A 22541-nucleotide genomic window follows, 5' to 3' on the forward strand; every position below is an offset into this window, starting at 1 on the left:
AAATTCAGATTAACAAAAACATTGCTGATAAGGAAATGGAAAAAGTAAAAATGTCCTCCACCTTCAAAAATTCTTGTCCACCCACGAAAGGGGGCAATGTTTCCCTATCGGTATCTTCCCCCCTTCCCATTTCATTACTGGATTTATCTATACATGATACTACACCAAGCATGCTTTTACCCTCTCAACCTTTCAATACTAATGAGCTTGATACTGTGAATATTCCCACAACAAGTGCTATTACTTCCTCAGAAATTATTAATACCATTATACTGGATAACTCCAATGTTTCCAAAAATGGTATTGTGCCTTTTTTACCCTGTGCTCTCAAGAGCACACCTCAAATAGATCAGTTCTTTCTTCCAAAAAAAGGAAAAAGAAAAAATGCTTTAGAGGAACAAGAGGTGGGAGAAAAAAAGAAAGGAAAAATACTACCTTAACAAGTAGTGAGGAGGGTCATGCTTCTAATATTTTTAATTTATCAGATTATGATCTTACCAGTAGTGAGACAGCCCTTCTCTCCAAAGGATTATCCTTCTGCCCTAATAATAAATCGAAGGATTTTGACCTCTTTTTGGACTTGCAGATTTTTATTAGAAAATTAACTCTCAAAAGACATTTTGCTAAAAACACCACAAAGGATTCTGCTGAAATGGATGAAGATGTTCATGATCTTTTTCATCTCGATGTACCTTATAAATCTAATTTTTATCCCCTTGAGGACAAAAGTCATCAGATTAATGCCTTCAGCGATATTGTACAAAAAGAGTTTGAAAAAATAACACGGAGGGGCATTAGTAAAAGGAAGAAACCTAATCTTAATAGACAAGAGAAACAAGCATTGAAATCCCTTTCTCTTAACAGTTTGATTGTGATTAGACAGGCTGACAAAGGTGGTGGGATTGTAATCCAAAATCGATGCGACTACATTAATGAAGCTCATAGAATTTTATCTGATACTAGCTACTACATTAAAAGCTCATTTAGCGATTATTCTAAATCTATTATAGCCTATAATGCTTTAATCATCGAGGGTCTTTCCCAGAATATTTTCAATTATAAAGAAAAAAAGTTTTTAAGCATTAAAAACCCAAGCATTCCTTTTTTTTATCACTTACCTAAAGTACATAAAGGTCTTTGCAATCCTCCTGGCAGACCGATAATTGCGGGTATTAACTCTCTAACCTCTAATCTAGCTCATTACATTGATAGGATTATGTTACCGCATGTATTTGAATTAAAAAGTCACCTCAGAGACTCAACTCATCTATTGTATCTACTCCAAGAAATCACTTGGAAACCACAATATGTTTTCATTACTATGGATGTGACTGCACTTTATTCTAATATTCCACATGATGTAGGTGTGAATTGTTTTCATCATTTTTTAAAATCTGACATTAGACTTTCTTTGGCTCAAAAGGATTTTATTTTAAAAGGTATTGATTTTATATTGAAAAATAATTTTTTTACCTTTGAAAAAATATTTTATCAACAAGTTAAGGGGACCGCAATGGGCTCGAAGGTAGCACCTACTTTCGCTAACCTTTTCATGGGGATTTTTGAAAATTCCTTTATTTTGAATGAAAATTGGAGCAAAAATATTATTTTTTATAAAAGATTCATTGATGATTTATTTTTTATCTGGGACAACTCCACTAACAATGTTGAAACTTTTATTCAGACAATAAATTGTAATGACTGGGATCTTTCTTTTACAGCAGCTTACAGCAGTCTTTTAATTAATTTTTTAGATATTAACCTTTTTATTAAAGAAGACAGAATATGTAGCAAAACATTTTTTAAAAAAGTAGACACCAATGGCTACATTCATTTTAATAGTGGGCACTACAATAAATGGTTGAATAACATTCCTAACAATCAATTTCACCGGATTAGAAAAAACTGCTCATTGGATACTGACTTTAAAGATGAGTCCAATATTTTAAAGAAAAGATTTTTTGCCCAAAAATACCCTTCACATTTAATTAAGAATGCCTTTAAAAACTCTATCAAAGTAAATCAGAGAGCATTGCTGGAGCCTAAAGAGCAAGTTATTACTGATAAGAACTTTTCAATGAATTTTATAACGCAATTCTCCATTGAACATAATGAAATTCGTAGAATTTTTCATAAGAATTGGCATATATTACTGAACGATCCCATTCTGAACAATATCCTTCCTAGGAATCCCGGGGTTACATTCCGTAGAGCCCCCACAATCAAGGATCTAATAGCCCCTAGCCGCCTGAGAGCTCATGCTAGCCCCATTAACGGTTACACCCTGAATTCAACTAAAGGAATCTTTAAATGTGGCACGAGGAACTGCTTATGCTGTTCTAATATAAATCATAAAGCTGATTATATAATTTCATTTTCTACCAAAGAGAAATTTATGATCCCTTTTGTTCTAAATTGTAACTCTGACTTTGTCATTTATGTCATTGAATGTCCCTGTGGTAAGCAATATGTGGGGAGGACCACACAACCCCTACACCTCAGACTGAACTCCCATCGGCATAATATTAAAAAAGGCCTGCTTACTCATGGGCTATCCAGACATTACGCCTTGGTACATGATAAGAATTCGAAATTATTAAAAATTAGCCCTATCGATCATATACCTAAATGTGCACCGAACAGATCTACGAAACTAAATAGAAAGGAAGCCTATTGGATCTACAAATTAGGGAGTCTGAAACCACAGGGTCTAAATGAAATAACTGAGGTTTTTACCTAGACAGTGGAATTTTTGCTTATATCTATATTCACATGCTCTGCAACCTTAAAGGAAAAAAAAAAAAAAAAAAAAAAAAAAAAAAAAAAAAAAAAAAAAAAAAAAAAAAAACCCTCATGTGTATAGATGGCTTCTGAGTTCTTTTGCGATAATTTCTCTTTGTTCTATTTAAATTTAAAATTTTATTTGTACTATTTGTGTCAGTTTCCCTTGTTTATAATGTCAACCTAGTTATGCAGTCCCCGCCTTGTGGTTTTTAATATATTTTTTTATAGATTTGTTTGCACTTAATGCAATACCTAATTGCAATTTTATATTTATATTTATAATTAATTTTACAATACTGTGCCTCCTTGGTCTAATGAAAAAGGAAGAGGAGGGAAAAAAAAAAAAAAAAAAAAAAAAAAAAAAAAAAAAAAAATTATTTATGTATTTGCTTAAATATTGCTTGTGCGTTAGCTCTAAAAGAGTGTTATATATATGAAAATCCTGTATAGCCTCCTATCAGGTTTAGCTCCTTTTGCCCTTGGGAGCAATCACTTTCATACCTCTGTCTTAAACATTATCTCTGTTAGTTGCATTTTTTGAAGAATTTTTTGAAGAGTTTTTTTTTTTTTTTTTCTTTAATTAAGCCCGGGTAAGCGCTACTAATTCTACTAGTCTGACATGAAAGAATGACCCCGGCTGATAATAGTATCTCAGCTCCCATGCATATATTGCCTAGTCATAGAGATTAGTGAACAGTGCAAGAATGTTACTGCCACTCCTTCACAGTAAAAAGACTTATGTGTCAGGGGGTGAACACTAAAGCTGCCTGCGATCTTATCTATTAATGAAGCCACCCATTCACTCTGCCGCTTTATCCTGCGTTTTTTCTTTGAGCAGTAGTTGGCTCCTGCACAGCGTCCTGTGTGTTGCTGCATCTGATATTAACCCCCTTTTTTTATGTGCTTCATGTTAAATCTAAAATTTGCCCATGATCTTTGTATTAGTGAAGTAATGAATCCATGCTGTCTGCGTTCTCATTCTGAGCAGCGCTGGCTGCTGTGCAGCTTCTCGTGTGTTGCTACTTTTAGCATCCTTTATTATTTTTTAACCCATTTCCTCTATACTAAAAAATAATTTTATATTTAATTTTTTAGAATTTAACTAAAATTATATATTTTTTATTGGTAATGAATTAAAATTATGTTTTTACTTTTTTCCCCTTTTTGTATTAAGATTGCAATGCTTTCAATGAAAAAAAAGCGGTTTGCTGTTTCCATACGATAGTCCACTTGTAAGGTATCCACCTCTAAACAAGAATAAACTCCCCCTTTCCCCTTTTTTTTTTTTTTTTTGTTTAAATCGTAAATTTGACTTTATTATCTGTTTTGTAAACGAAAATTTAATCAAAAAATCTTTTAAAATACGTATTCTTTTGTAATATATCTTAGGTTAACTGTTAACCATGTGGTGTCATTGAACTTTGACACTGCATCATCTGACTTGTTGGCGCTCATTTTTTTGAAATCCAGCATCCTTACAAACCTATTTATGTCTGTGATACCTGTATGTATTTGTGGTATTTCCTGATGAAGGGGGCATGAGACCCCTGAAACGCGTAGAATAAAACCACTGCAATCATACAGCATTCTCCTGGAATTTGTCTAAAGCGGCAGCGCGGAATATAGCTACAAACTCCCTTTGGATTCATCATTTCTTTGGTCACTGAAGACCTGTGGATCTGCAGCAGCCGCTACCTACACGCTCTTATCTCATCCTAACCAGGTGAGCAGATTTCATGATATACTGTCTTTTGTAACGTGGATAAGACCCTATTGCGCTTTTTTGTCTCCCCCTTTTTTTGCAATCATTATTGAGAGGAATATGATTGCCCGATAGAAACATCACTAGAATTACTTAAAAAGGGGTCTCTTTCATTTCCTACTGAAAATCAAAACCGGTCTGCGTCAGAACTGAGTCCGAAATCTACCCAACCAGTACCATGTTTTGTATTGGCACTGGCAATGGGTAAGAACTTGAAACAGCTGTCTACAGCTGAGTGTCTGGTTTTGTTAATATAAGCAAGATTTCTTTGTTTTTGAAGGAGAGTTAATTTGCACACTTGTTTTCAATGGACCATTGCATATAAGCAAGTTTGCCCTGCTAAATGGTTTAAAGGGTTTCTCTGTGAACAGAAAAAAAATAAAGAAAATGACATTTTATGGATGTGCCATTTCTGGGGCAGCTGAAGGCTGATGTTCTTAGCTTTGGAGGGGGGCCAATATCCATGGCCCCTTCCCAGGCTATTAATATCAGCTCACAGTTTTTTGTTTAGAATTTGCTGGTTAAAATTTATAGAGGGACCCTACGTCATTTTTTTGCTGGGGTCCCCCTAAAGCTAACCAGTATATTCTACGCAAACAGCTATGAGCTGTTATAAACAGCCTAGGAACCTTTTTGAATATTGTCCCCTTTCCCAAATTATTAACATCAGCCCCAAGCCATGGGCTTTCCGCCTCTGCTGGTTATGAAAATTACACTGGACTACACACCTTTTTTTTTTTTTAACCATGATGTACCCAGCGGGTACTGAATAGAACTCCCATCATCGTCGCCTATTTGTGCTGATCCTAGGGAGACCAGGAGACAATTATACGAGCTGTATTCAGCACCCGGCGCCTGGGAACAGTGCAAACTGTACTGCTTTTCCCAGGCGCCGGTATGGGTTAAATTGATGTGGCACACGGACGGAACACAAAAACCACACATATGTAACACACGGACACGGAAAGCTCCGGCACAGTTTTTCCAGTACCGGAAATATCAGGATGTGTGAAAAAGCCCTTACACAAATTGATATTGATTCTTTGGTTTATTATTTGTGCAACTTTTTAAAAAGAGCTATTTTAATAGTTATAAATAAAGGTTTATGTTTTATTTGGAGGGTAGTTGTTTTCTGGCATCAAATTGATAATTTATTCTCTATTGTTTTATCTTCTGTGAGCTGTATGGAATAAAGATACAGATATTTTCATCAAGAAAGGCATTATTCTAAGAAAAGCCAGCATATATGCTGTATACGTGTTGGCAAAAACAGGGCTCTACATTTACCAGTGACATTTATTCACAGACGACCTTATTCCAGACACAGGTGCTTAATCTGGATTTCCGGATGACATTTCGATCCACTTACCTTTTCAACATATTCAAAGACTAGGTATAATTTTCCTCTTCTTCTAAATGCTTCTTTCAGCTCAACTATATTTTCTTGCTTCAAAGTGCGAAGCATTTTAAGCTCGCGCAGCGTCGTCTCCTTGACTTCTTCATTTTCTGACAAAACACAAAAGGGAATAGGTCAAAATTAGTGGTGTAGTGACAATGCTGCTCGGTGAAATAAATTATCTCTCTTAAAGTTGGTGCCTTACTCCTATTCTTTTTCTTAAAAAAAAAAAAGGTGAATTGAACAAAAACATCCTAATTGCATAGGTTCTTTAAACTTGCTCTTAAAAAAAAAGTGCGATAAACACCTACACAATAATTTTAAATCTCTCAATTTAGGCTGTCATATGTTCTGCCCACATCGATTTCAGGTCTTGATGAAGACATTTTTTTTAGGGTTATTGCATAAATCACATACAAATTATAATGTTAATTAAATATTAATATATTAAATGATTAGATGAATATATTATTAATCTCTGTTATTCTTAAGTAGTCATTGCATCTCAGTGGATATGTTGCCTTACCTGGCTGGGGACCTAGGACAAAATCTGGATGGCGTTCTCTCTCTATCTGCTTAAGGTTTACTCTTAGTGTCTGTATTTAATAAAATTTAGGGAAACTACACAGCATTGTACTAATTGAGTGGCGACAATCACTGCACACTATCATGGCAGCTATTTAATAGATATGATGCTTTCAATATCTTTCTATAATGTATCTTTTTAACACGTTGGTGATGGATGCTACTGTTATGCATCCATCCTCCATAGACTATAACTAGATCCATTTGTCAGCTAAGATTTTTTCATAGCTTTTCTTGCTAAACATATGCCATCACAGCCTGTGGGTGATGGATTCCACTTTTGGGCGACCATAACAGGCATCTGTCAAGATAGGCAGCAATGGCATCTATTTAACAGGAACAACAGAAAATGTATGCATGATTTATATGTTTCTATATGTCACCTATAGGCCACCCTTAAAACAACCATGTTAGGCTACTTTCATAGTAGCGTATGGCCGAGGTGCGGAGGGCTGCGGGCCTGCATACCCTATCTTTAGCATTGGGTACGCAGGCCGTGCTGATGTATGAGGATGCCTCCGCATGCGTCTTTTTGACGGTGCGGCGAGCGCACCAAAATGCAACACGCTGCGTTTGGCGCAGGCAGCCGCACTGACAAAACGACACATGCGGAGGCATCTGCATTCATTGGCATGTCCTGCATACCTAATGCTAAAGATAGGGTACACAGGCCGCATGCCGACAGAGGCGGGGCAGAATGGAGGAGACGCAGCAGGGGGAGGAGCTTCAAAAAGGAAGCTCGCAGTCCTCCGCACCTCGGCCATACGCTAGTATGAAACTAGCCTTAGAGGGGTTGTCCACTACTGCTAATGTGCTCCACATATACTCGGCAGCAGCCTGCACAATTATGTCCGAGCAGAAATCCTCTGAAAATCAGCTGATTGGCTGCAGTGGTCATGTTTCATAATTTCTTGTTACCGCTGGGAGAAATCGGCTGTAATGTGAGGTGGACATATGTTTGCGGAGGAGGTGGCACTTTTGCATTGTCCATTAGTTGACAGTCCCTTTCAGAGAAAGTATAGATTTTTTACTCTGTGGTGTGATATAATGCAGCTTACTAAGATATTGCATACATTTTTTTTACTTATGTGTACCAGCCAGAAAGTCCAAAAATAAAGTTTTTGGACTCCATCTGACAATGGAGCCCAATGTCCACATTTATCACATGCGCTAAATAATGCTGGATATCTAACTGCAATACATGATGGTATCGTGACAACAGGGTGATTTTAGGACACTTAAAGACTAAACATATGACAGGAGCCTAATAAACTGCATATATTTAATAACCCATAATAACCCTCTGGATCAACATGTTAGGGCAAGTTAGAATAGGATATGGGTTGAACTAGATGGACTTAAAGTCTCCCTTCAACCTTAATAACTATGTTACTATGTTATGTTATAAATGTTACCTGCATGGCTGATTTAGATAAATGAAGTTACGGTAACTTAAAAGGGATATTCGGCACCTAAAATGATTTTTCTAAACTTCTATCTAGCCTTCAAATGAATCGTCATCAGGGTTGGAGATAGAAGTAGTGAGTGACACCAGCACCACATGCTGATGATGATTCATCTGAGGGTGGTGCTAGAAGCTGTGGGGCAGAGCTGGTGTCACTCACTGCTTCTATCTCCGCACCCTTACGTCTTTTTTCACAGAAGCTACGGCAGCTGAGGAGACAGAGGCAGAGTACCAATGCTGCACTCACATCTGTCACAGCATCCATCACCCAGTATCCAGGATGTCCTCAAACGGTGCCGAGTCGGCACTGCCGACGATTCAAGAAACTAGTGCGTAACTTCAGCGCTGTCCCCTGTGAGGTCCTGTTCCAGGAGGGGTGATGGACACTGTGGGGAGTGAGTGCAGCTACAGCTTCACGTGGTGTCACGTTTGAGACTCCTCTCAAACAAAAGGTCACAGGTAGTCCAGTAAAAAAAAAACACAATTAGGATTAGATAGATAGGCAATGTGTAGAGAATTGTGTAATAAAGGAAATTATTAGTTAGGGTATAAAGATTGATAGAAAATACATTTTAGGTGCCGGACCAACCCTTTAACATTAAAAATTTGTACATTTCAGATGAATAATTCATTTGCCAGTACAGCAACTGAGTAAATAGAAAAACTGAAAACTTGAGGTATAAAGATGCAAATCTGCACGTTACTGTATGGAAAATGTGGGAAAAAAAGCTAAATCTGGTTATAAGGTGTTTCTAAAAATCACCATCCTGTAACAGATTCCCAGATAATGTAAATATTGCCCCAATAAGGCCAGGTTCATATTGCGTTAGAGCAGTCCATTCAACGCATGCGTCAAACGGACTGTGCTAACGCTACTCCCTAGCACAATCGCAGACCGCATCCATGGGTCCGTCAAAGAATGGCGGCACATCGCTAACGCATGCCGATTATGACATGCGTTAGCGATGCGCTACCTTATGGCCGTCTATGGGTGCATTAACGCATCCGTTACATAGCGTTAATGCCGCTATGTAACGGATGCGTTAAACGCAGCCCCCTAACGCAATGTGGACCCAGCCTAAATGCTCAAAACTTTATTCATCTAATTTCTAATAATGTTTAATTTTTAGAAAAAAAAATGTCCCTCTCCCCACAAAATACATGCTACTATACAGAATACCGTAATCTCAGATACTAGAAGGCGGTATTACTATTTGATTTTATTGTTAGATATATATAAAACTATAAATAGTGGAGAAAATCTTGAGATACAGAATAAGGAATTACTATCTATAGACCAGAGAAAATGATCCAGTTTTTGTTTTGGAGAATTTGCATTTCATATAGTACATTGCTTTGTTGGCTTTTAAATAGTGATGAGCGAACCCGTGGATGTTCGGGTTCACCAGGATCGACAAACATATAGTAAAAAGTTTGGTACGGGCCTGAACTTGACCTCAAACTTGACCCTGGACCCAAACCCAATAAAAGTCAAAGGGGAACTTTGGTGCTTCAAAATGGGTATGTCAGAATGTGTGGAAGATGCAAGGGAGAAGTAATCCAAACACTTTTTTTGGAGGGAAATGAGTTCAAAGAACATAGAATGGAACCCAAAATAAAATAAGCTACAACCAGGGGGGCGGAGGTCCAACTGGAAGAGGAGGCGGACATGGTGGTGTACTGTAGGTGGAAGAGGTGGAGGAGGAGGAAGCCAACACAGTACATGGGGGTTTTAATTTGGGGAGGAGGCCCCCACATGAAACAAATAGCAAATAGTTGAAGAATTGAAGACTGGCTGGGTGCTGCTGTTATAGTTGTCTAGTCATCCCCATGTTAAATGTGGACAGGTGGATGATCCTGCCTGTGATGATACACCCTGGTAAGCTAAACACACATTCCAACAGTACACTGTAAACAGCAAGCTAAGGCCATGTGTCCAGTTTGGAAACCCAGAAGTTAAATGGGGCAGACCCATCTGTTAGTACATGGAGACAAGTGGACACATACTCTTCCACCATGTTGTTGTAACACTGCCTCCTGCTAATACGAACTGTATCAAATAGTGGTGCCGGATGTTGTGGCATGCTCAAAGTTTTGCTAAATTTCGTCCATGCTAACCCTGCCTTCTGATGTGCTTGCAGTGCCCCAGTTGCAAAGGTGACTTCCTGCTCTGTCTCTGCCTTATTGTTCCACTGAGCCCCTGCTGTCAGGTGGGAAAGCCATCAGCAGTTTTACTACCAGCATGTGCTTGTATTCACGCATTTTGCGATCTCTCTCCAGTGATGGAAATAATAATGGTAAGGTGTTCTTGTAGTGAGGATCCATCAGGGTAGCCACCCAGTAATCTGCACTGGCAACAATACGGGCAACTCTGCAATCATTCCTCAGACAGTGAAGAATGTATTTGCTCATGTGTGCCAGGCTTTCCAGAAATAGCTAAAAGCTGTCCTCAACAGGGAGGTATATCGTCTGGGTACTCTGTATCCACCAGCAACGCTCCAGTGAGCTGATCTGAATGCCACCCTGCTGCAGGGCCGGCCCGAACGTATAGGCGAACTAGGCGGCCGCCTAGGGTGCCGATCCAAAGGGGGCGCCATAGAAAAAAATTATAAAAAAATCTTTTCAAAAGGCAAAAGTTTTAGGGATGGAAAGAGAAGTGTACATAAAAGACATCGATGCCATAGAGCTATGTGGTGAACTGCAGGCAATGTCAAGACGTGTTCCAGAAGATTCATCACCAAAAGACATTCTTGAACTTTTGCTTAAATCTGACTTTAAAGAAAGTGTCCCCAACCTGGTGGTGGCTCTAAGAATTCTTTTGACTGCCAGTGTCCGTGGCCTCAGGAGAGAGAAGCTTCTCAAAACTAAAGCTAATTAAAACATATTTAAGGGCAAATATGACGCAAGAGAGGTTGGTTGGGTTGGCAACAATTTCGATAGAATCTGAAGTTGCTAAACAAATTAATCTCGGTGACTTAGTGTCATCCTTTTAAAAAAAAAAAGGCAAGGAAGCAAAAATTTTAATTACCTATGGTCGTTTTTGTTTTGTGTTATTGATTATTTTGTATATATTTGTCCTATACAACTTCTCAGAAGATTAAAGAGTTAGGAGAGAGTTAATTAATCATTGTTGTTGTGGTTTATTTTGCTCCTAAATTTATATCCCAAGTTTTCATCTACTGTCAAGAATAGTAGGGGCGCAACAAAATAGTTTCGCCTAGGGCGCCGTAATCTCTCGGGCCGGCCCTGCCCTGCTGTGAACATGGTTGTTCCTCCTTGTCATCATCATCCACCTCCTAAACTGTCCAAAACTGTCCCCTGGCTGTACAGTTGGGTGCCTGTCTGATGTTGGGATTGTAACCCACCCTCTGAGTCATGTGTGGAGGACAGGCCTGATAATGGCGTGAATTGGCTCTGCTCCACCTCCTGCTCCTTTTCCTCTTGTGCCACCACTCCATCCATCATGGCCTGAATTGTATTTTTCCAGCAGGCATATAAGTAATGCCTGCCTGTTGAATGTGATTTTTTTTCAATACATATTATATTCCAAAGGGTGTACAACCAAATATTAAGTTGAGGGTGCCAACAATTTTGACCAGACCATTTTTTGGGCTTTGTGTGAAATGATGTCCAATTTTCCTTTTTTCTCTGTTTTTTTGTGTTGTTCCAATATACACAAATGAAATAAACATGTATAACAAGACATGTTTGATTTCAATAATTTCCTGGGAGTAATACTTCATTTTCTGGAACAATTTCAAGGGTGGTATCACTTTTGGCCATGACTGTATATGTCAGTATTAGATACAGGGGCAAATCTAACTGGCACAAATAAAAAAAAAAAAAAAAATGTAGAGTAAAGGGACATGAGGTAATATTAATGCATTAAACTCAAAATATTCTGGAAACAGACTTGCTGGATGCAATATGTTTGTGTTGGATGCAATGTTATAGTAAATAACTTATTTATTGTTTCTTCACAAATGGCAAATAAAATATCTGAGGAATCTTAATAAATGTGAGGAGGTTTAGAAACATGCTTCCAGGTTGTCAAATTAAAGTTCCCTTCACAAGTTCTAAGATGTCACATAACACATTCAGAATATGGAACACCTTGTCAGGTCCATTCTGGTTACACAGTTGTCAAGCTGTCAGAAGGAAAGAATGGAATTGCTTCCCAGAACAGACATTTCTTCCCATGGTATAAGTAATAAATAACACAAGCTACAAACCATTAATCTTCAAAACTCATGCTCAAACTTTGTATTTTCCTGTAAGTAAGCAAAGAATGGCACTTTCTCGATGAAATGTCAGCCATGCTTTCCATTCTAATCAAAATTACATGATGTGACATATTTTGTTTGAAACATGTGCGAAACGTGTTGGCAGCTTGTCTAGGGAAAAACTGGAACTTGGAATCTCTACATGGGCAATATAGAATTATGACAACCATATATTGATGGAAATGTCTTTATTTTTGAATACAGATCTGGGACTCAGTGTAATCATTCCTCTCATACATATTTTTGGCATTTTATTTCATTTTAAATTTATAGCAAATTATGCAGGAGGAAGGGTGAGGGTGTTGTACAACTGTCAACAGAATGTGCCGATTTTAAAGAATATAGCGAGTATACAAGTATTATTTACATATACTCCAGAGAAGAAAGGCCAATGCTGTTTACTACGTCGATGTATGACATGCATCATCGATAGATGGCAATTCATTATGATTTTGAAAATTAGATTCTTTAGCTGTTTTAGTTCTGTAGGGCTAGGTAACTTGAAGTTGGTGTTCTGCCGAGGAAAGTGCTATATTGTCATACTGCAAAAAACGTATCAACCAAATACCCTGTTTTATCATCTTTTTACTAGCACTTGCTGTTTACTGTTACTTTTTTACAACAGAGTATTTTTATATGTTTGTTATACTGTGTTTTTCTGTGTTTCAGTCTTTTGGTGGTGTGAACACTGTCCTACAGACTTGTTCACTGTGTGCCTGGCTCATGTGTTTATATTCAATTGGTTTCTTGTTTCTGCAAGATTAGGGAGGTCTCCACCACTCCCTTGTGGACCATGCACATATAAGCCGTCTTCCACAGCGTGTCCACATTGGACATTAGCTTTCTGAATCCTGCTCATATAGGTACCATACACATGGTCAGGTTTTTAAATACATTGGTTAGGGACTGCTCTAATATTGGTATACCTTGACGTTTGGCAGAGGGGCTTAGTATACATTTTTTGCAAAAAACGTATCAACCAAATACCCTGTTTTATCATCTTTTTACTAGCATTTGCTGTTTACTGTTACTTTTTTACAACAGAGTATTTTTATACGTTTGTTATACTGTGTTTTTCTGTATATTGTCATATATGTACGATTTAGGTGCTAGGCTTCGGTGTTTTAAGAGTAACAGCAATTGTTGACTATTGATGTTTTCCTAAATTAATGTTTGATAGGATCGAAATAGCCTAACATGGCTTGCTTTATGTCTTTATTTAAAATGGAGCTGCACTTTCAATAAACTTTGAATAAATAAATAGTTCAGGTGAATAAAAGAAACTTTGCACTATAGCTAAATCAGCCTCAGTTTTTCCCAGTCAGTCTTTTCTATGATATCCTTTTCATTTCTGCCCCTTTTTCCCTGGGTGGGGGAGGGGATCAGATTAGTTTGGTGCAGGAGAATAGCGAGGTACGAGACCCAGGCATCCCCACCATCAGGGGTAATCTTGGAGACAGGGATAGCCTAGGGTCCCTTTAGCTGGAGGGATTAAATTAAGGTCCACAGTCCTTGCAACCTTATAGTGACACTGAGCATGCACACTACCGCTCCATTCTAAGGAGTATAAAAGTTCCCTGTTCTGCTGATAAATGGGGTCACATTGATTGGATCCCCACTGATCAACAGGTTATCACCAATCCTGTGGACAGATCATAATCTGTTTTCAACAAACTCTCAAATTCTCCACCTCCTCAAAGCTGGCATTCCAATGGTCTCTGCTTGTCCTGCAGCAATTATGTTACGTCCAGAATTCCGTTGGCTGCTGCCGACAATCATTGGCCTCAGTGCTGATGCTGACACATATAGCACACGAATGCTGAGGCCTGCGTTTGGCTGCGACTTCATCGCTGCAGACTCCAAAGTGATAATTCATATGTTTAGACAGTTTAAAAATAAAATCTCAGACAGCCCTTATAACACTCTTCAGTAAACACTTTATTCCCCGTTTTGTGAAGTGTAAACCTAAAGAATCATCTCAATTCACAGTCAGCGCCTTTCATTATAACCGCACGCTGATACTCGGAAATAGATATACAGTGCATGCCATAGTAAGCCTCGGGTGAAATGTCATCAGCAAGAGTTAGAAAGAAGTTGTGTTCTGACAGGTCTGCAATGATTTAGCAGGGTTTTCGAAGCAACTTCCAGAATCTAACTATAGCATAGAGTCTTGCAGAAAATCTTCACACTTGGTTACATTCATCTATTAATATTTCAGCTAACATGCACTTGGGGAAAGATTCCACCTAACAACAGTTACTGATATGGAGAGGTAGATGAATAAAAAACACAACATCTTACATCAGGAGGAAAAAAAAACAATACAATCATAGGTCTACTGGGGTCAGGCTCAGCCCAGGCCTGATGTTTTATCAGAGGACAACTTAGGACCTCAAATAAGCTCACAACACATGTGGTCACCTCACAAATGTATTTAATGCAGTTACTGCAGTTATAGATGTGAGAGAAGGATAAGGATATGTGGTACACAGCGATAACCACAGCTCCCTATGGCAACGATAGTTACAGCATATAACAGTACCAGCTAGGCTTCCAAAAATGGCAGTGACAGCCCCTATGAGGGTAGCACAACTCCCTTGTAGCAAATAGGATATGGGTGTCTATCTTAGGTGAGCTGGGCACTCCTAAAGTCCAAGTATCCATATAAATAAAAGCTGAACAGCACTCCAGAGTCTTTCAAATTTGCCTGAACCATACATTTAATTAGTTATTCCAAATCCAACAAAAGCACCTTCTGTATAATTCTTATTAATTAAATGCCACGTTTCAGACCAAGAGATGTTTTATCAGACAGGGGGCGTCAAGAGGTCTTGAGGATCCTATTGATAAGAAGCTAAACATGGTGCTCCCTATGGTATGGACCTAGCAGTATGAAGGTTGAGAACCATGAGAGTTGCACCCACACCAACTCACCTCATACAGGCTACTTTTCTCCTATACTAAAAGGGGGTGTCCTGGGCAAAAATAAAAGTTTCCTAGGGACTTGGATTTAAAAACATAAACTAACTGATACTTACCTACTGGCATCCAAAACGGGCCGCTACGTGATATGCACTAAGACAGGAAGATGTGAGTGTTCCACTAGCAGCAGGACTGGGCTGGCCTGTGATTAGCTGCAGTGGTAAGATGACTTGAGCAGTGAGTCATCAATAAAATTCCAATGCTGCACTGCTCTAGTCACCTGACCACTGCAGCCAATCTCAGACTACAGTGGTGGAACGGTCATGTTTACTCCTCCTCCTCTCGAAGTGCAGACCAGTGTCCTGTGCTGGATCCAGCTAAATGCCTCTAGGCAAGCATTAGTTCCTTTTCTTTTGCCCCGGACACTCCTTTAAGGCATCTCAGCAGGTGGCAATATGACTTGCAAGAACAGAGTTTCCCTGCTCAGTATGCTGACGCTTCTTGGCTGTACCAGAATTGTGTATTTATTTGTGTTTTCTTTGTCTAATATTTACATTTGTTTGGTGATTTGAAATATTTAAGTGTGATAAACATGCAAAAGAATAGGTAATCAGGAAACACTTTCACACGACTGTATATGAGGTTGGAGTCATAATAATATGATTGTTCTTAATTTAGAATTCAAATTTTATTGGTTTATCTCAAATGTGTGAAAAATATCTTGAAAGTTAAAGGATGAGAACTGTCTACAGTATTATACAGTGGCATGTAAAAGTTTTGGCACCCCTGTTCAAAATTACTGCTGTTGTCAACAGTTAAGCAAGATGAAGATGAAATTATTGCTAAAAGGCCTAAAGTTAAAGATGACACATTTCCTTTGTATTTATGAAAAAAATAAATAAATTAAAGGCAAATTATATTTATCCTCCATCACATAGGCCCGTGCCCATATACCCATCATACATATCCTCCATCCCATAGTCGAGTGCCCATATACCCATCATACATATCGTCCATCCCATAGTCCCTTGCCCATATACCCATCATACATATCCACCATCCCATAGGCCCGTGCCCATATAACCATCATACATATCGTCCATCCCATAGTCCCGTGCCCATATTCCCATCATACATATCCACCATCCCATAGGCCCGTGCCCATATACCCATCATACATATCCTCCATCCCATAGTAGAGTTCCCATATACCCATCACACATCCTCCATCCCATAGTCCAGTGCCAATATACCCATCATACATATCCTCCATCCCATAGTCCAGTGCCCATATACCCATCAGACATCCTCCATCCCATAGTCCCGTGCCCATATACCCATCATACATATCCACCATCCCATAGGCCCGTGCCCATATAACCATCATACATATCCTCCATCCCATAGTCGAGTGCCCATATACCCATCATACATATCGTCCATCCCATAGTCCCGTGCCCATATTCCCATCATACATATCCACCATCCCATAGGCCCGTGCCCATATACCCATCATACATATCCTCCATCCCATAGTAGAGTTCCCATATACCCATCACACATCCTCCATCCCATAGTCCCGTGCCCATATACCCGTCATACATATCCTCCATCCCATAGTCCAGTGCCCATATACCCATCAGACATCCTCCATCCCATAGTCCCGTGCCCATATACCCATCATACATATCCGCCATCCCATAGTCCCGTGCCCATATACCCATCACAAATCCTCCATTCCATAGTCAACCATTATGACATCATAATGAGCGGCGGGGCTTGCAACCTATGATGAATCAGCGTCGCCATGGCAACCATTATGACATCATAATGAGCTGCGGGGAAATATATATATATATATATATATATATATATATACACACATATACACTAGCTGAAGAGCCCGGCGCTGCTTGGGCATAGTAACTAACTGTGGTTAGCTATAGCAAATTATAATCATCCTCCATCCCATAGTCCCGTGCCCATATACACATCACACATCCTCCATCCCATAGTCCCGTGCCCATATACCCATCATACATATTCGCCATCCCATAGTTGAGTGCCCATATACCCATCACACATCATTCATCTCATAGTCCCATGCCCATATACCAATCATACATATCCGCCATCCCATAGTCCCGTGCCCATATACCCATCACACATCCTCCATCCCATAGTCCCGTGCCCATATACCCATTATACATATCCTCCATCCCATAGTCCAGTGCCCATATACCCATCACACATCCTCCATCCCATAGTCAACCATTATGACATCATAATGAGCGGTGGGGCTTGCAACCTATGATGACATCAGCGTTGCCATGGCAACCATTGTGACATCATAATGAGGGGCGGGGCTTGATATACACACACTTTTTCCCCATTATGTAGATAGGGGCAAAATTGTTTGATGAATTGGAACGCGCGGGGTTAAAATTTCGCCTCACATCATAGCCTATGACGCTCTCGGGGTCCAGACGTGTGACTGCGCCAAATTTTGTGGCTGTAGCTGCGACGGTGCGGATGCCGATCCCGGACATAGACACATAAATACATACACACATTGAGCTTTATATAATATATTATATACATATATATATTTATCTTTTACATTTTAAAAATTACAAAAAAGGAAAATGGGCAGATTCAAAAGTTTTCGCACACTTGGGAGATTTGTATGCTCAGTTAACTTTGACCAAGGTGTCAGACCTTAATTAGCCTGTTAGGGTTATGGTTTGCTCACCATCATTGTTAGGAAGAGCCAGGTAATGCAAATTTCTCGACTATAAAAAGCCAGTCTCCTCTAACCTTCTGCCAAAAAGAAACAGCCATGGGTTCTTCTAACCAGCTGCCTAGCACTCTGAAAATGAAAGTGGTGGAGGCCCAGAAAGCAGGAGAAGGCTATAAGAAGATAAAGTGTTTTCAAGTTGTCCTTTCATTGGTTCGAAATGTAATTAAGAAATGTCAGTTAACTGAAACAGTAGAGGTCAAGATAAGGTTTGGAAGACCAAGCAGAATTTCAGTGAGAGCTGTGCAATTATCAAGTTAAAATAGAACTCATTGGCCACAATGATCAAAGGTATGAGTGGATAAAAATGGGCAGATTTTTTTAGGAAAAGAACATCTCGCCAACCATCAAGAATGAATGAGGGTGGATCAATTATACTTTGAGGTTATGTTGCAGCCAATGCAGGGGGAACATTTCACGAGTAGATGGAAGCATGGATTCAATGAAATTTCAACAAATTCTTGATGCGAACATAACACCATCTGTAAAAAAGCTGAAATTGAAAAGAGGATGGCTTCTACAAATTGATAATGATCCTAAACACGTCAACATCCATAACAGACTACCTTCAAAGGCACAAGCTGAAGTTTTTACTATGGCCCTCACAGTCCCTTGATCTGAACATCATTGGAAATCTGTGGCTAGACCTCAAAATAGCAGCGTATGCAAGCCGACCCAGGAATCTCACAGAACTGGAAGAATTTTCCAAGGAAGAATGGATGAAAATCGAAGAATTGAAAGACTCTTGGTTGGCTACAAAAATTCAGTATTCTTGTTTCAATCACTCTCTCCTCACCATTAAACCAGCTTCAAACAACACTCTAACTGGCAGTATCACCCTATATCCAGCTTAATAAATTACCCTCTCTATTACCTTTACACCCGGTATGTTTTGCCTCCAGATATTCTCTTTTGTGCAGGGTCACTCACAAAATTCACCTTCTGAAGACCTGCTCTTTGAATCAGTTTACTAGATCTGGTACCAATGACTAAAGCTGACAGACAACCTCAGAACCACCCCAAGCCGCAGATTTGGGAACCCCCCGATATACTGCAATACCGCAGTAAGCAGATAAATAACTTGGTTCAGAGGTAACATTACACAGCCAGCACTGGCACGGTCTGGTGTTATGGATGAGTCACCAAAGGAGGAAAAAACAAAAATAATAGCTAAGTCCAGAAAACCAGAGAAGTTGGAAGCTATCGGATTGCAGACCCCTGAACCTATCCACAACAACTAGCAGCAGTCGTGGGGGGTTCCTACGGTGCCCTAGACCCCTCGATCACAGCCGGAGAACTAAATTAGCCTAAAGACAGAAAGGGGAAATCTAAACTGCCCCAGAGCAGACCTCAAAGCAATAGGCAGCCCCCAACATATAATGACTGTGAAGCAAGATGAAAAACACTAACACAGATAGAAAGATAGGTTGAGCAAATGATGGGGCCCAAGCTAACTAAATAGGACAGGATAGAAAAGCTGCTGTCTGAAATCCGCAAAAACCCTATCCAAAAATGAACCAACAAACTGATAGGAAAAACAGGCCCTGAAGTTGCTAGGCTTCAAAAAGACTATATCAGCACTCAGGTATATTCTGAAGACAGAGCCAGAGATCAACAGATCAGAGACAAAAATGGAATTCAGCTCACCCCCGGCCGGGGATGGCTGAACTCCAAAAAACAAGGCAAACAAAACCAGAACTAAAGTGTACAAAAGGCAGAGCAAAACTTAGCTTTGAGAAGCAGAAATCAGACTGGTCTCCAAGAATCCAGCAGGAAAATCACCGGCAAGGCAGCAGGGCGTCGGCTGCCTTATATCCAGTCATCAGTTCCTGTGACCCAGTCATCATCTACCTGCTCAGCTGTTTGGTAATCAGCCTCACTACCTTCCTTCGCCAGAAGAGGGAGTTCATCAGACCTCACTGGTGAAGGGAAAAATGAACTCACAACAGTCTGGAGCCTACAGAGAATTTGGTAATTTCACAAAAAAAGCTTTGAATTGCTTGTAACTATCTTCAAGAGCTTCTGTTTCTGAAGCTCGTTTATATTTTGCATGGCGTCGCTGTATTGCAGAGATATTCACATTTGTTGCTTTCAGGGCGCAGTATGTGAAATCTTGGCTTGCAGTCCAACTGGGCATTTCTTCAGAGTCTTCTCTGGGAGCATGTGCTTCCATTCTTCCCAGACGTGTCCAATTACAATTCCATTTCTGCAAATGATCTTGCAATCTCAGATGCTGTTAAGTTGTAATAGGCTGCTTTATTCCAAAAGGATACCGAGCTGAAGAACTACATAAAACTTAGAGACAGTCATGGCATTGCTTTTAGAAAACAGCATTTTCATATAGGGGTTTTTATGTGGATTTTGAAGCAGATCAGCCTGAAATTCAGATCAAAAAGTATTTGAAGAGTATTTGACGCAGTTTTGTTGTGGATTTCGGAGAGGATGCGTTATAGAGTCCATATTACAAACCTTTGCTAGAACATAACTTAAAATTTCTTATAAACATCAACAGACAGTAGTTTTTCTGGATTAGATTAGATGACGGACTCTTAGGAGTAGAAATACTAATTGGCTGATCTGTGCTGAAAATGCTGTTAAAGGGAATCTGTCACCCTTTTTTTGGCCTTCCAGCTGCCGGCATAGACATCGGGGGCTTATCTACATCATTCTGTAATGCTGTAGATAAGCCCCCGATGTAACCTGAAAGAGAAGAAATACACGTTATGTTATACTCACCGAGGTTGACGGTCCGGTCCGATCGGTGTTGCGGTCCGGTGCCTCCCTTCTTCATGCGATAAAGTCCTCTTCGCCCGTTCTGTAATGGCTCCGGCGCAAGCGCACTGCTCTGCCCTGTTGAGGGCAGAGCAGAGTCCTGCAGTGCGCAGGCGTTGGGAGAGGTCTGGCACCTGCACACTGCAGAATTCTGCTCTGCCCTTGACAGGGCAGAGCAATACGCCTGCGCCATTTCAGGACGGGAGAAGATGATGTCATCGCATGAAGAAGGGAGGCGCCGGACCGGACCGCCCACCTCGGTGAGTATAATATAACATGTTTTTCTTCTCTTTCAGGTTGCATCGGGGGCTTATCTACAGCATTACAGAATGCTGTTGATAAGCCCCCAATGTCTATGCCGGCAGCTAATAGGGCAAAAAAAGGGTGACAGATTCCCTTTAGGCTAAGTGCACACGTAGCAGAAAATTTCTGCTCAAAAACCTGACTCCCTTCCCAGAAACCGCGCCTTTTTTGTCTTCGCGGTTTCCGCAAGTTTTTGTCGCGGTTTTTGCACGGTTTGATGCGTTTTTTTCCGGCGCGCTTTCAAAACACATTGAACTAGCCAGAAACGCGGAAAAAAACGCAAAATTAATGAGCATGCTGCGTTTTTTCGCGGTAAAAAAACGCATCAATATGCACAAAAAGTGCAAAATGCATAGAAATTAATGGGAAGCTTATTTTTAGCGGTTTTATAGTCAAAACCGCTAAAAAAACCGCTAAAAAAACAGCCTTTAAGTGTATTCATGGACCCAAGACACATGTCAATTCTGCAACAGCAATTGCTTTTTCTGTTTGTAACAATTTTCAAGAAAATCACAGGGATGAACTAGGTGAAATGAACAATGCTGTTAGAAGCCTGAACATTTATAATAATAATATAATAATACATTTTATTTCTATAGCGCCGACATATTCCACAGCACTTTACATTTCAGAGGGGACTTGTACAGACAATAGACATTACAGCATAACAATAATCACATAGATCATAACAGATACCAAGAGGAATGAGGTCCCTGCTCGCAAGCTTACAATCTAGGAGGAAAAAAAGGGAGACACGAAAGGTGGGTGGTAACAATTGCCCTGATTATATGGAAAAGCCATAATGTTAAGTGTGTAACAGTACAGACACAGAGGGCTAATGGATGCATGTGATAACATGAAGCGGGGACCCTGGTTATGGTAAAAACTTTTGGCTGTGCCACACAGGGATAGTTAGGTTAATGTGCTGAGGTGGTAGGCCAGTCTGAATAAATGCGTTTTCAGGGCATGCTTAAAATTTTGGGGATTGGGGACTAATCGTATTGACCTGGGAAGTGCATTCCAAAGAATTGGCGCAGCGCGTGTATAGTCTTGGAGACGGGAGTGGGAGGTTCTGATTATTGAGGATGCTAACATCAGGTCATCAGCAGAATGGAGGGTGCGGGTAGGGTGATATACTGAAACAAGGGAGGAGATGTAGGGTGGTGTTTAGCCATGAAGAGCTTTCTGGGTGAGGGTAATAAGTTTGTACTGGATTCTGGAGTGGATGGGTAGCCAGTGTAATGACTGGCACAAGGTAGAGGCATCGGTGTAACGATTGGCGAGGAATATGATCCTGGCTGCAGCATTCAAGACAGATTGGAGAGTTTGGTAAGAGGGAGACCGATTAGAAGAGAGTTACAATAGTTGAGACGAGAATGAATAAGAGAAACAGTAAGAGTTTTTGCGGAGTCAAAAGTAAGAAAAGGTCGAATTCTAGTAATGTTTTTGAGGTTCAGATAACAAGAGCGAGC

General features: G+C 39.9%; 1 protein-coding gene across 8 annotated transcripts in view; it reads right to left on the reverse strand.

The window, feature by feature from the left end:
* The window catches only part of CDKL5 (cyclin dependent kinase like 5), a 482089-nt gene that overhangs the window by 129672 nt on the left and 329876 nt on the right, over positions 1-22541 (reverse strand). For all 8 annotated transcript variants that reach the window (XM_073565893.1, XM_073565896.1, XM_073565898.1 and 5 more), the window contains one exon: positions 5916-6052. In XM_073565893.1, the coding sequence (XP_073421994.1) occupies positions 5916-6052 (137 nt within the window). The remainder of the gene's footprint in view (positions 1-5915; positions 6053-22541) is intronic.

Source organism: Dendrobates tinctorius, unplaced genomic scaffold (genome assembly GCF_039654945.1).
Source record: "Dendrobates tinctorius isolate UK_male_01 unplaced genomic scaffold, ASM3965494v1 ptg000016l, whole genome shotgun sequence".
NCBI classification, from domain to species: domain Eukaryota; kingdom Metazoa; phylum Chordata; class Amphibia; order Anura; family Dendrobatidae; genus Dendrobates; species Dendrobates tinctorius.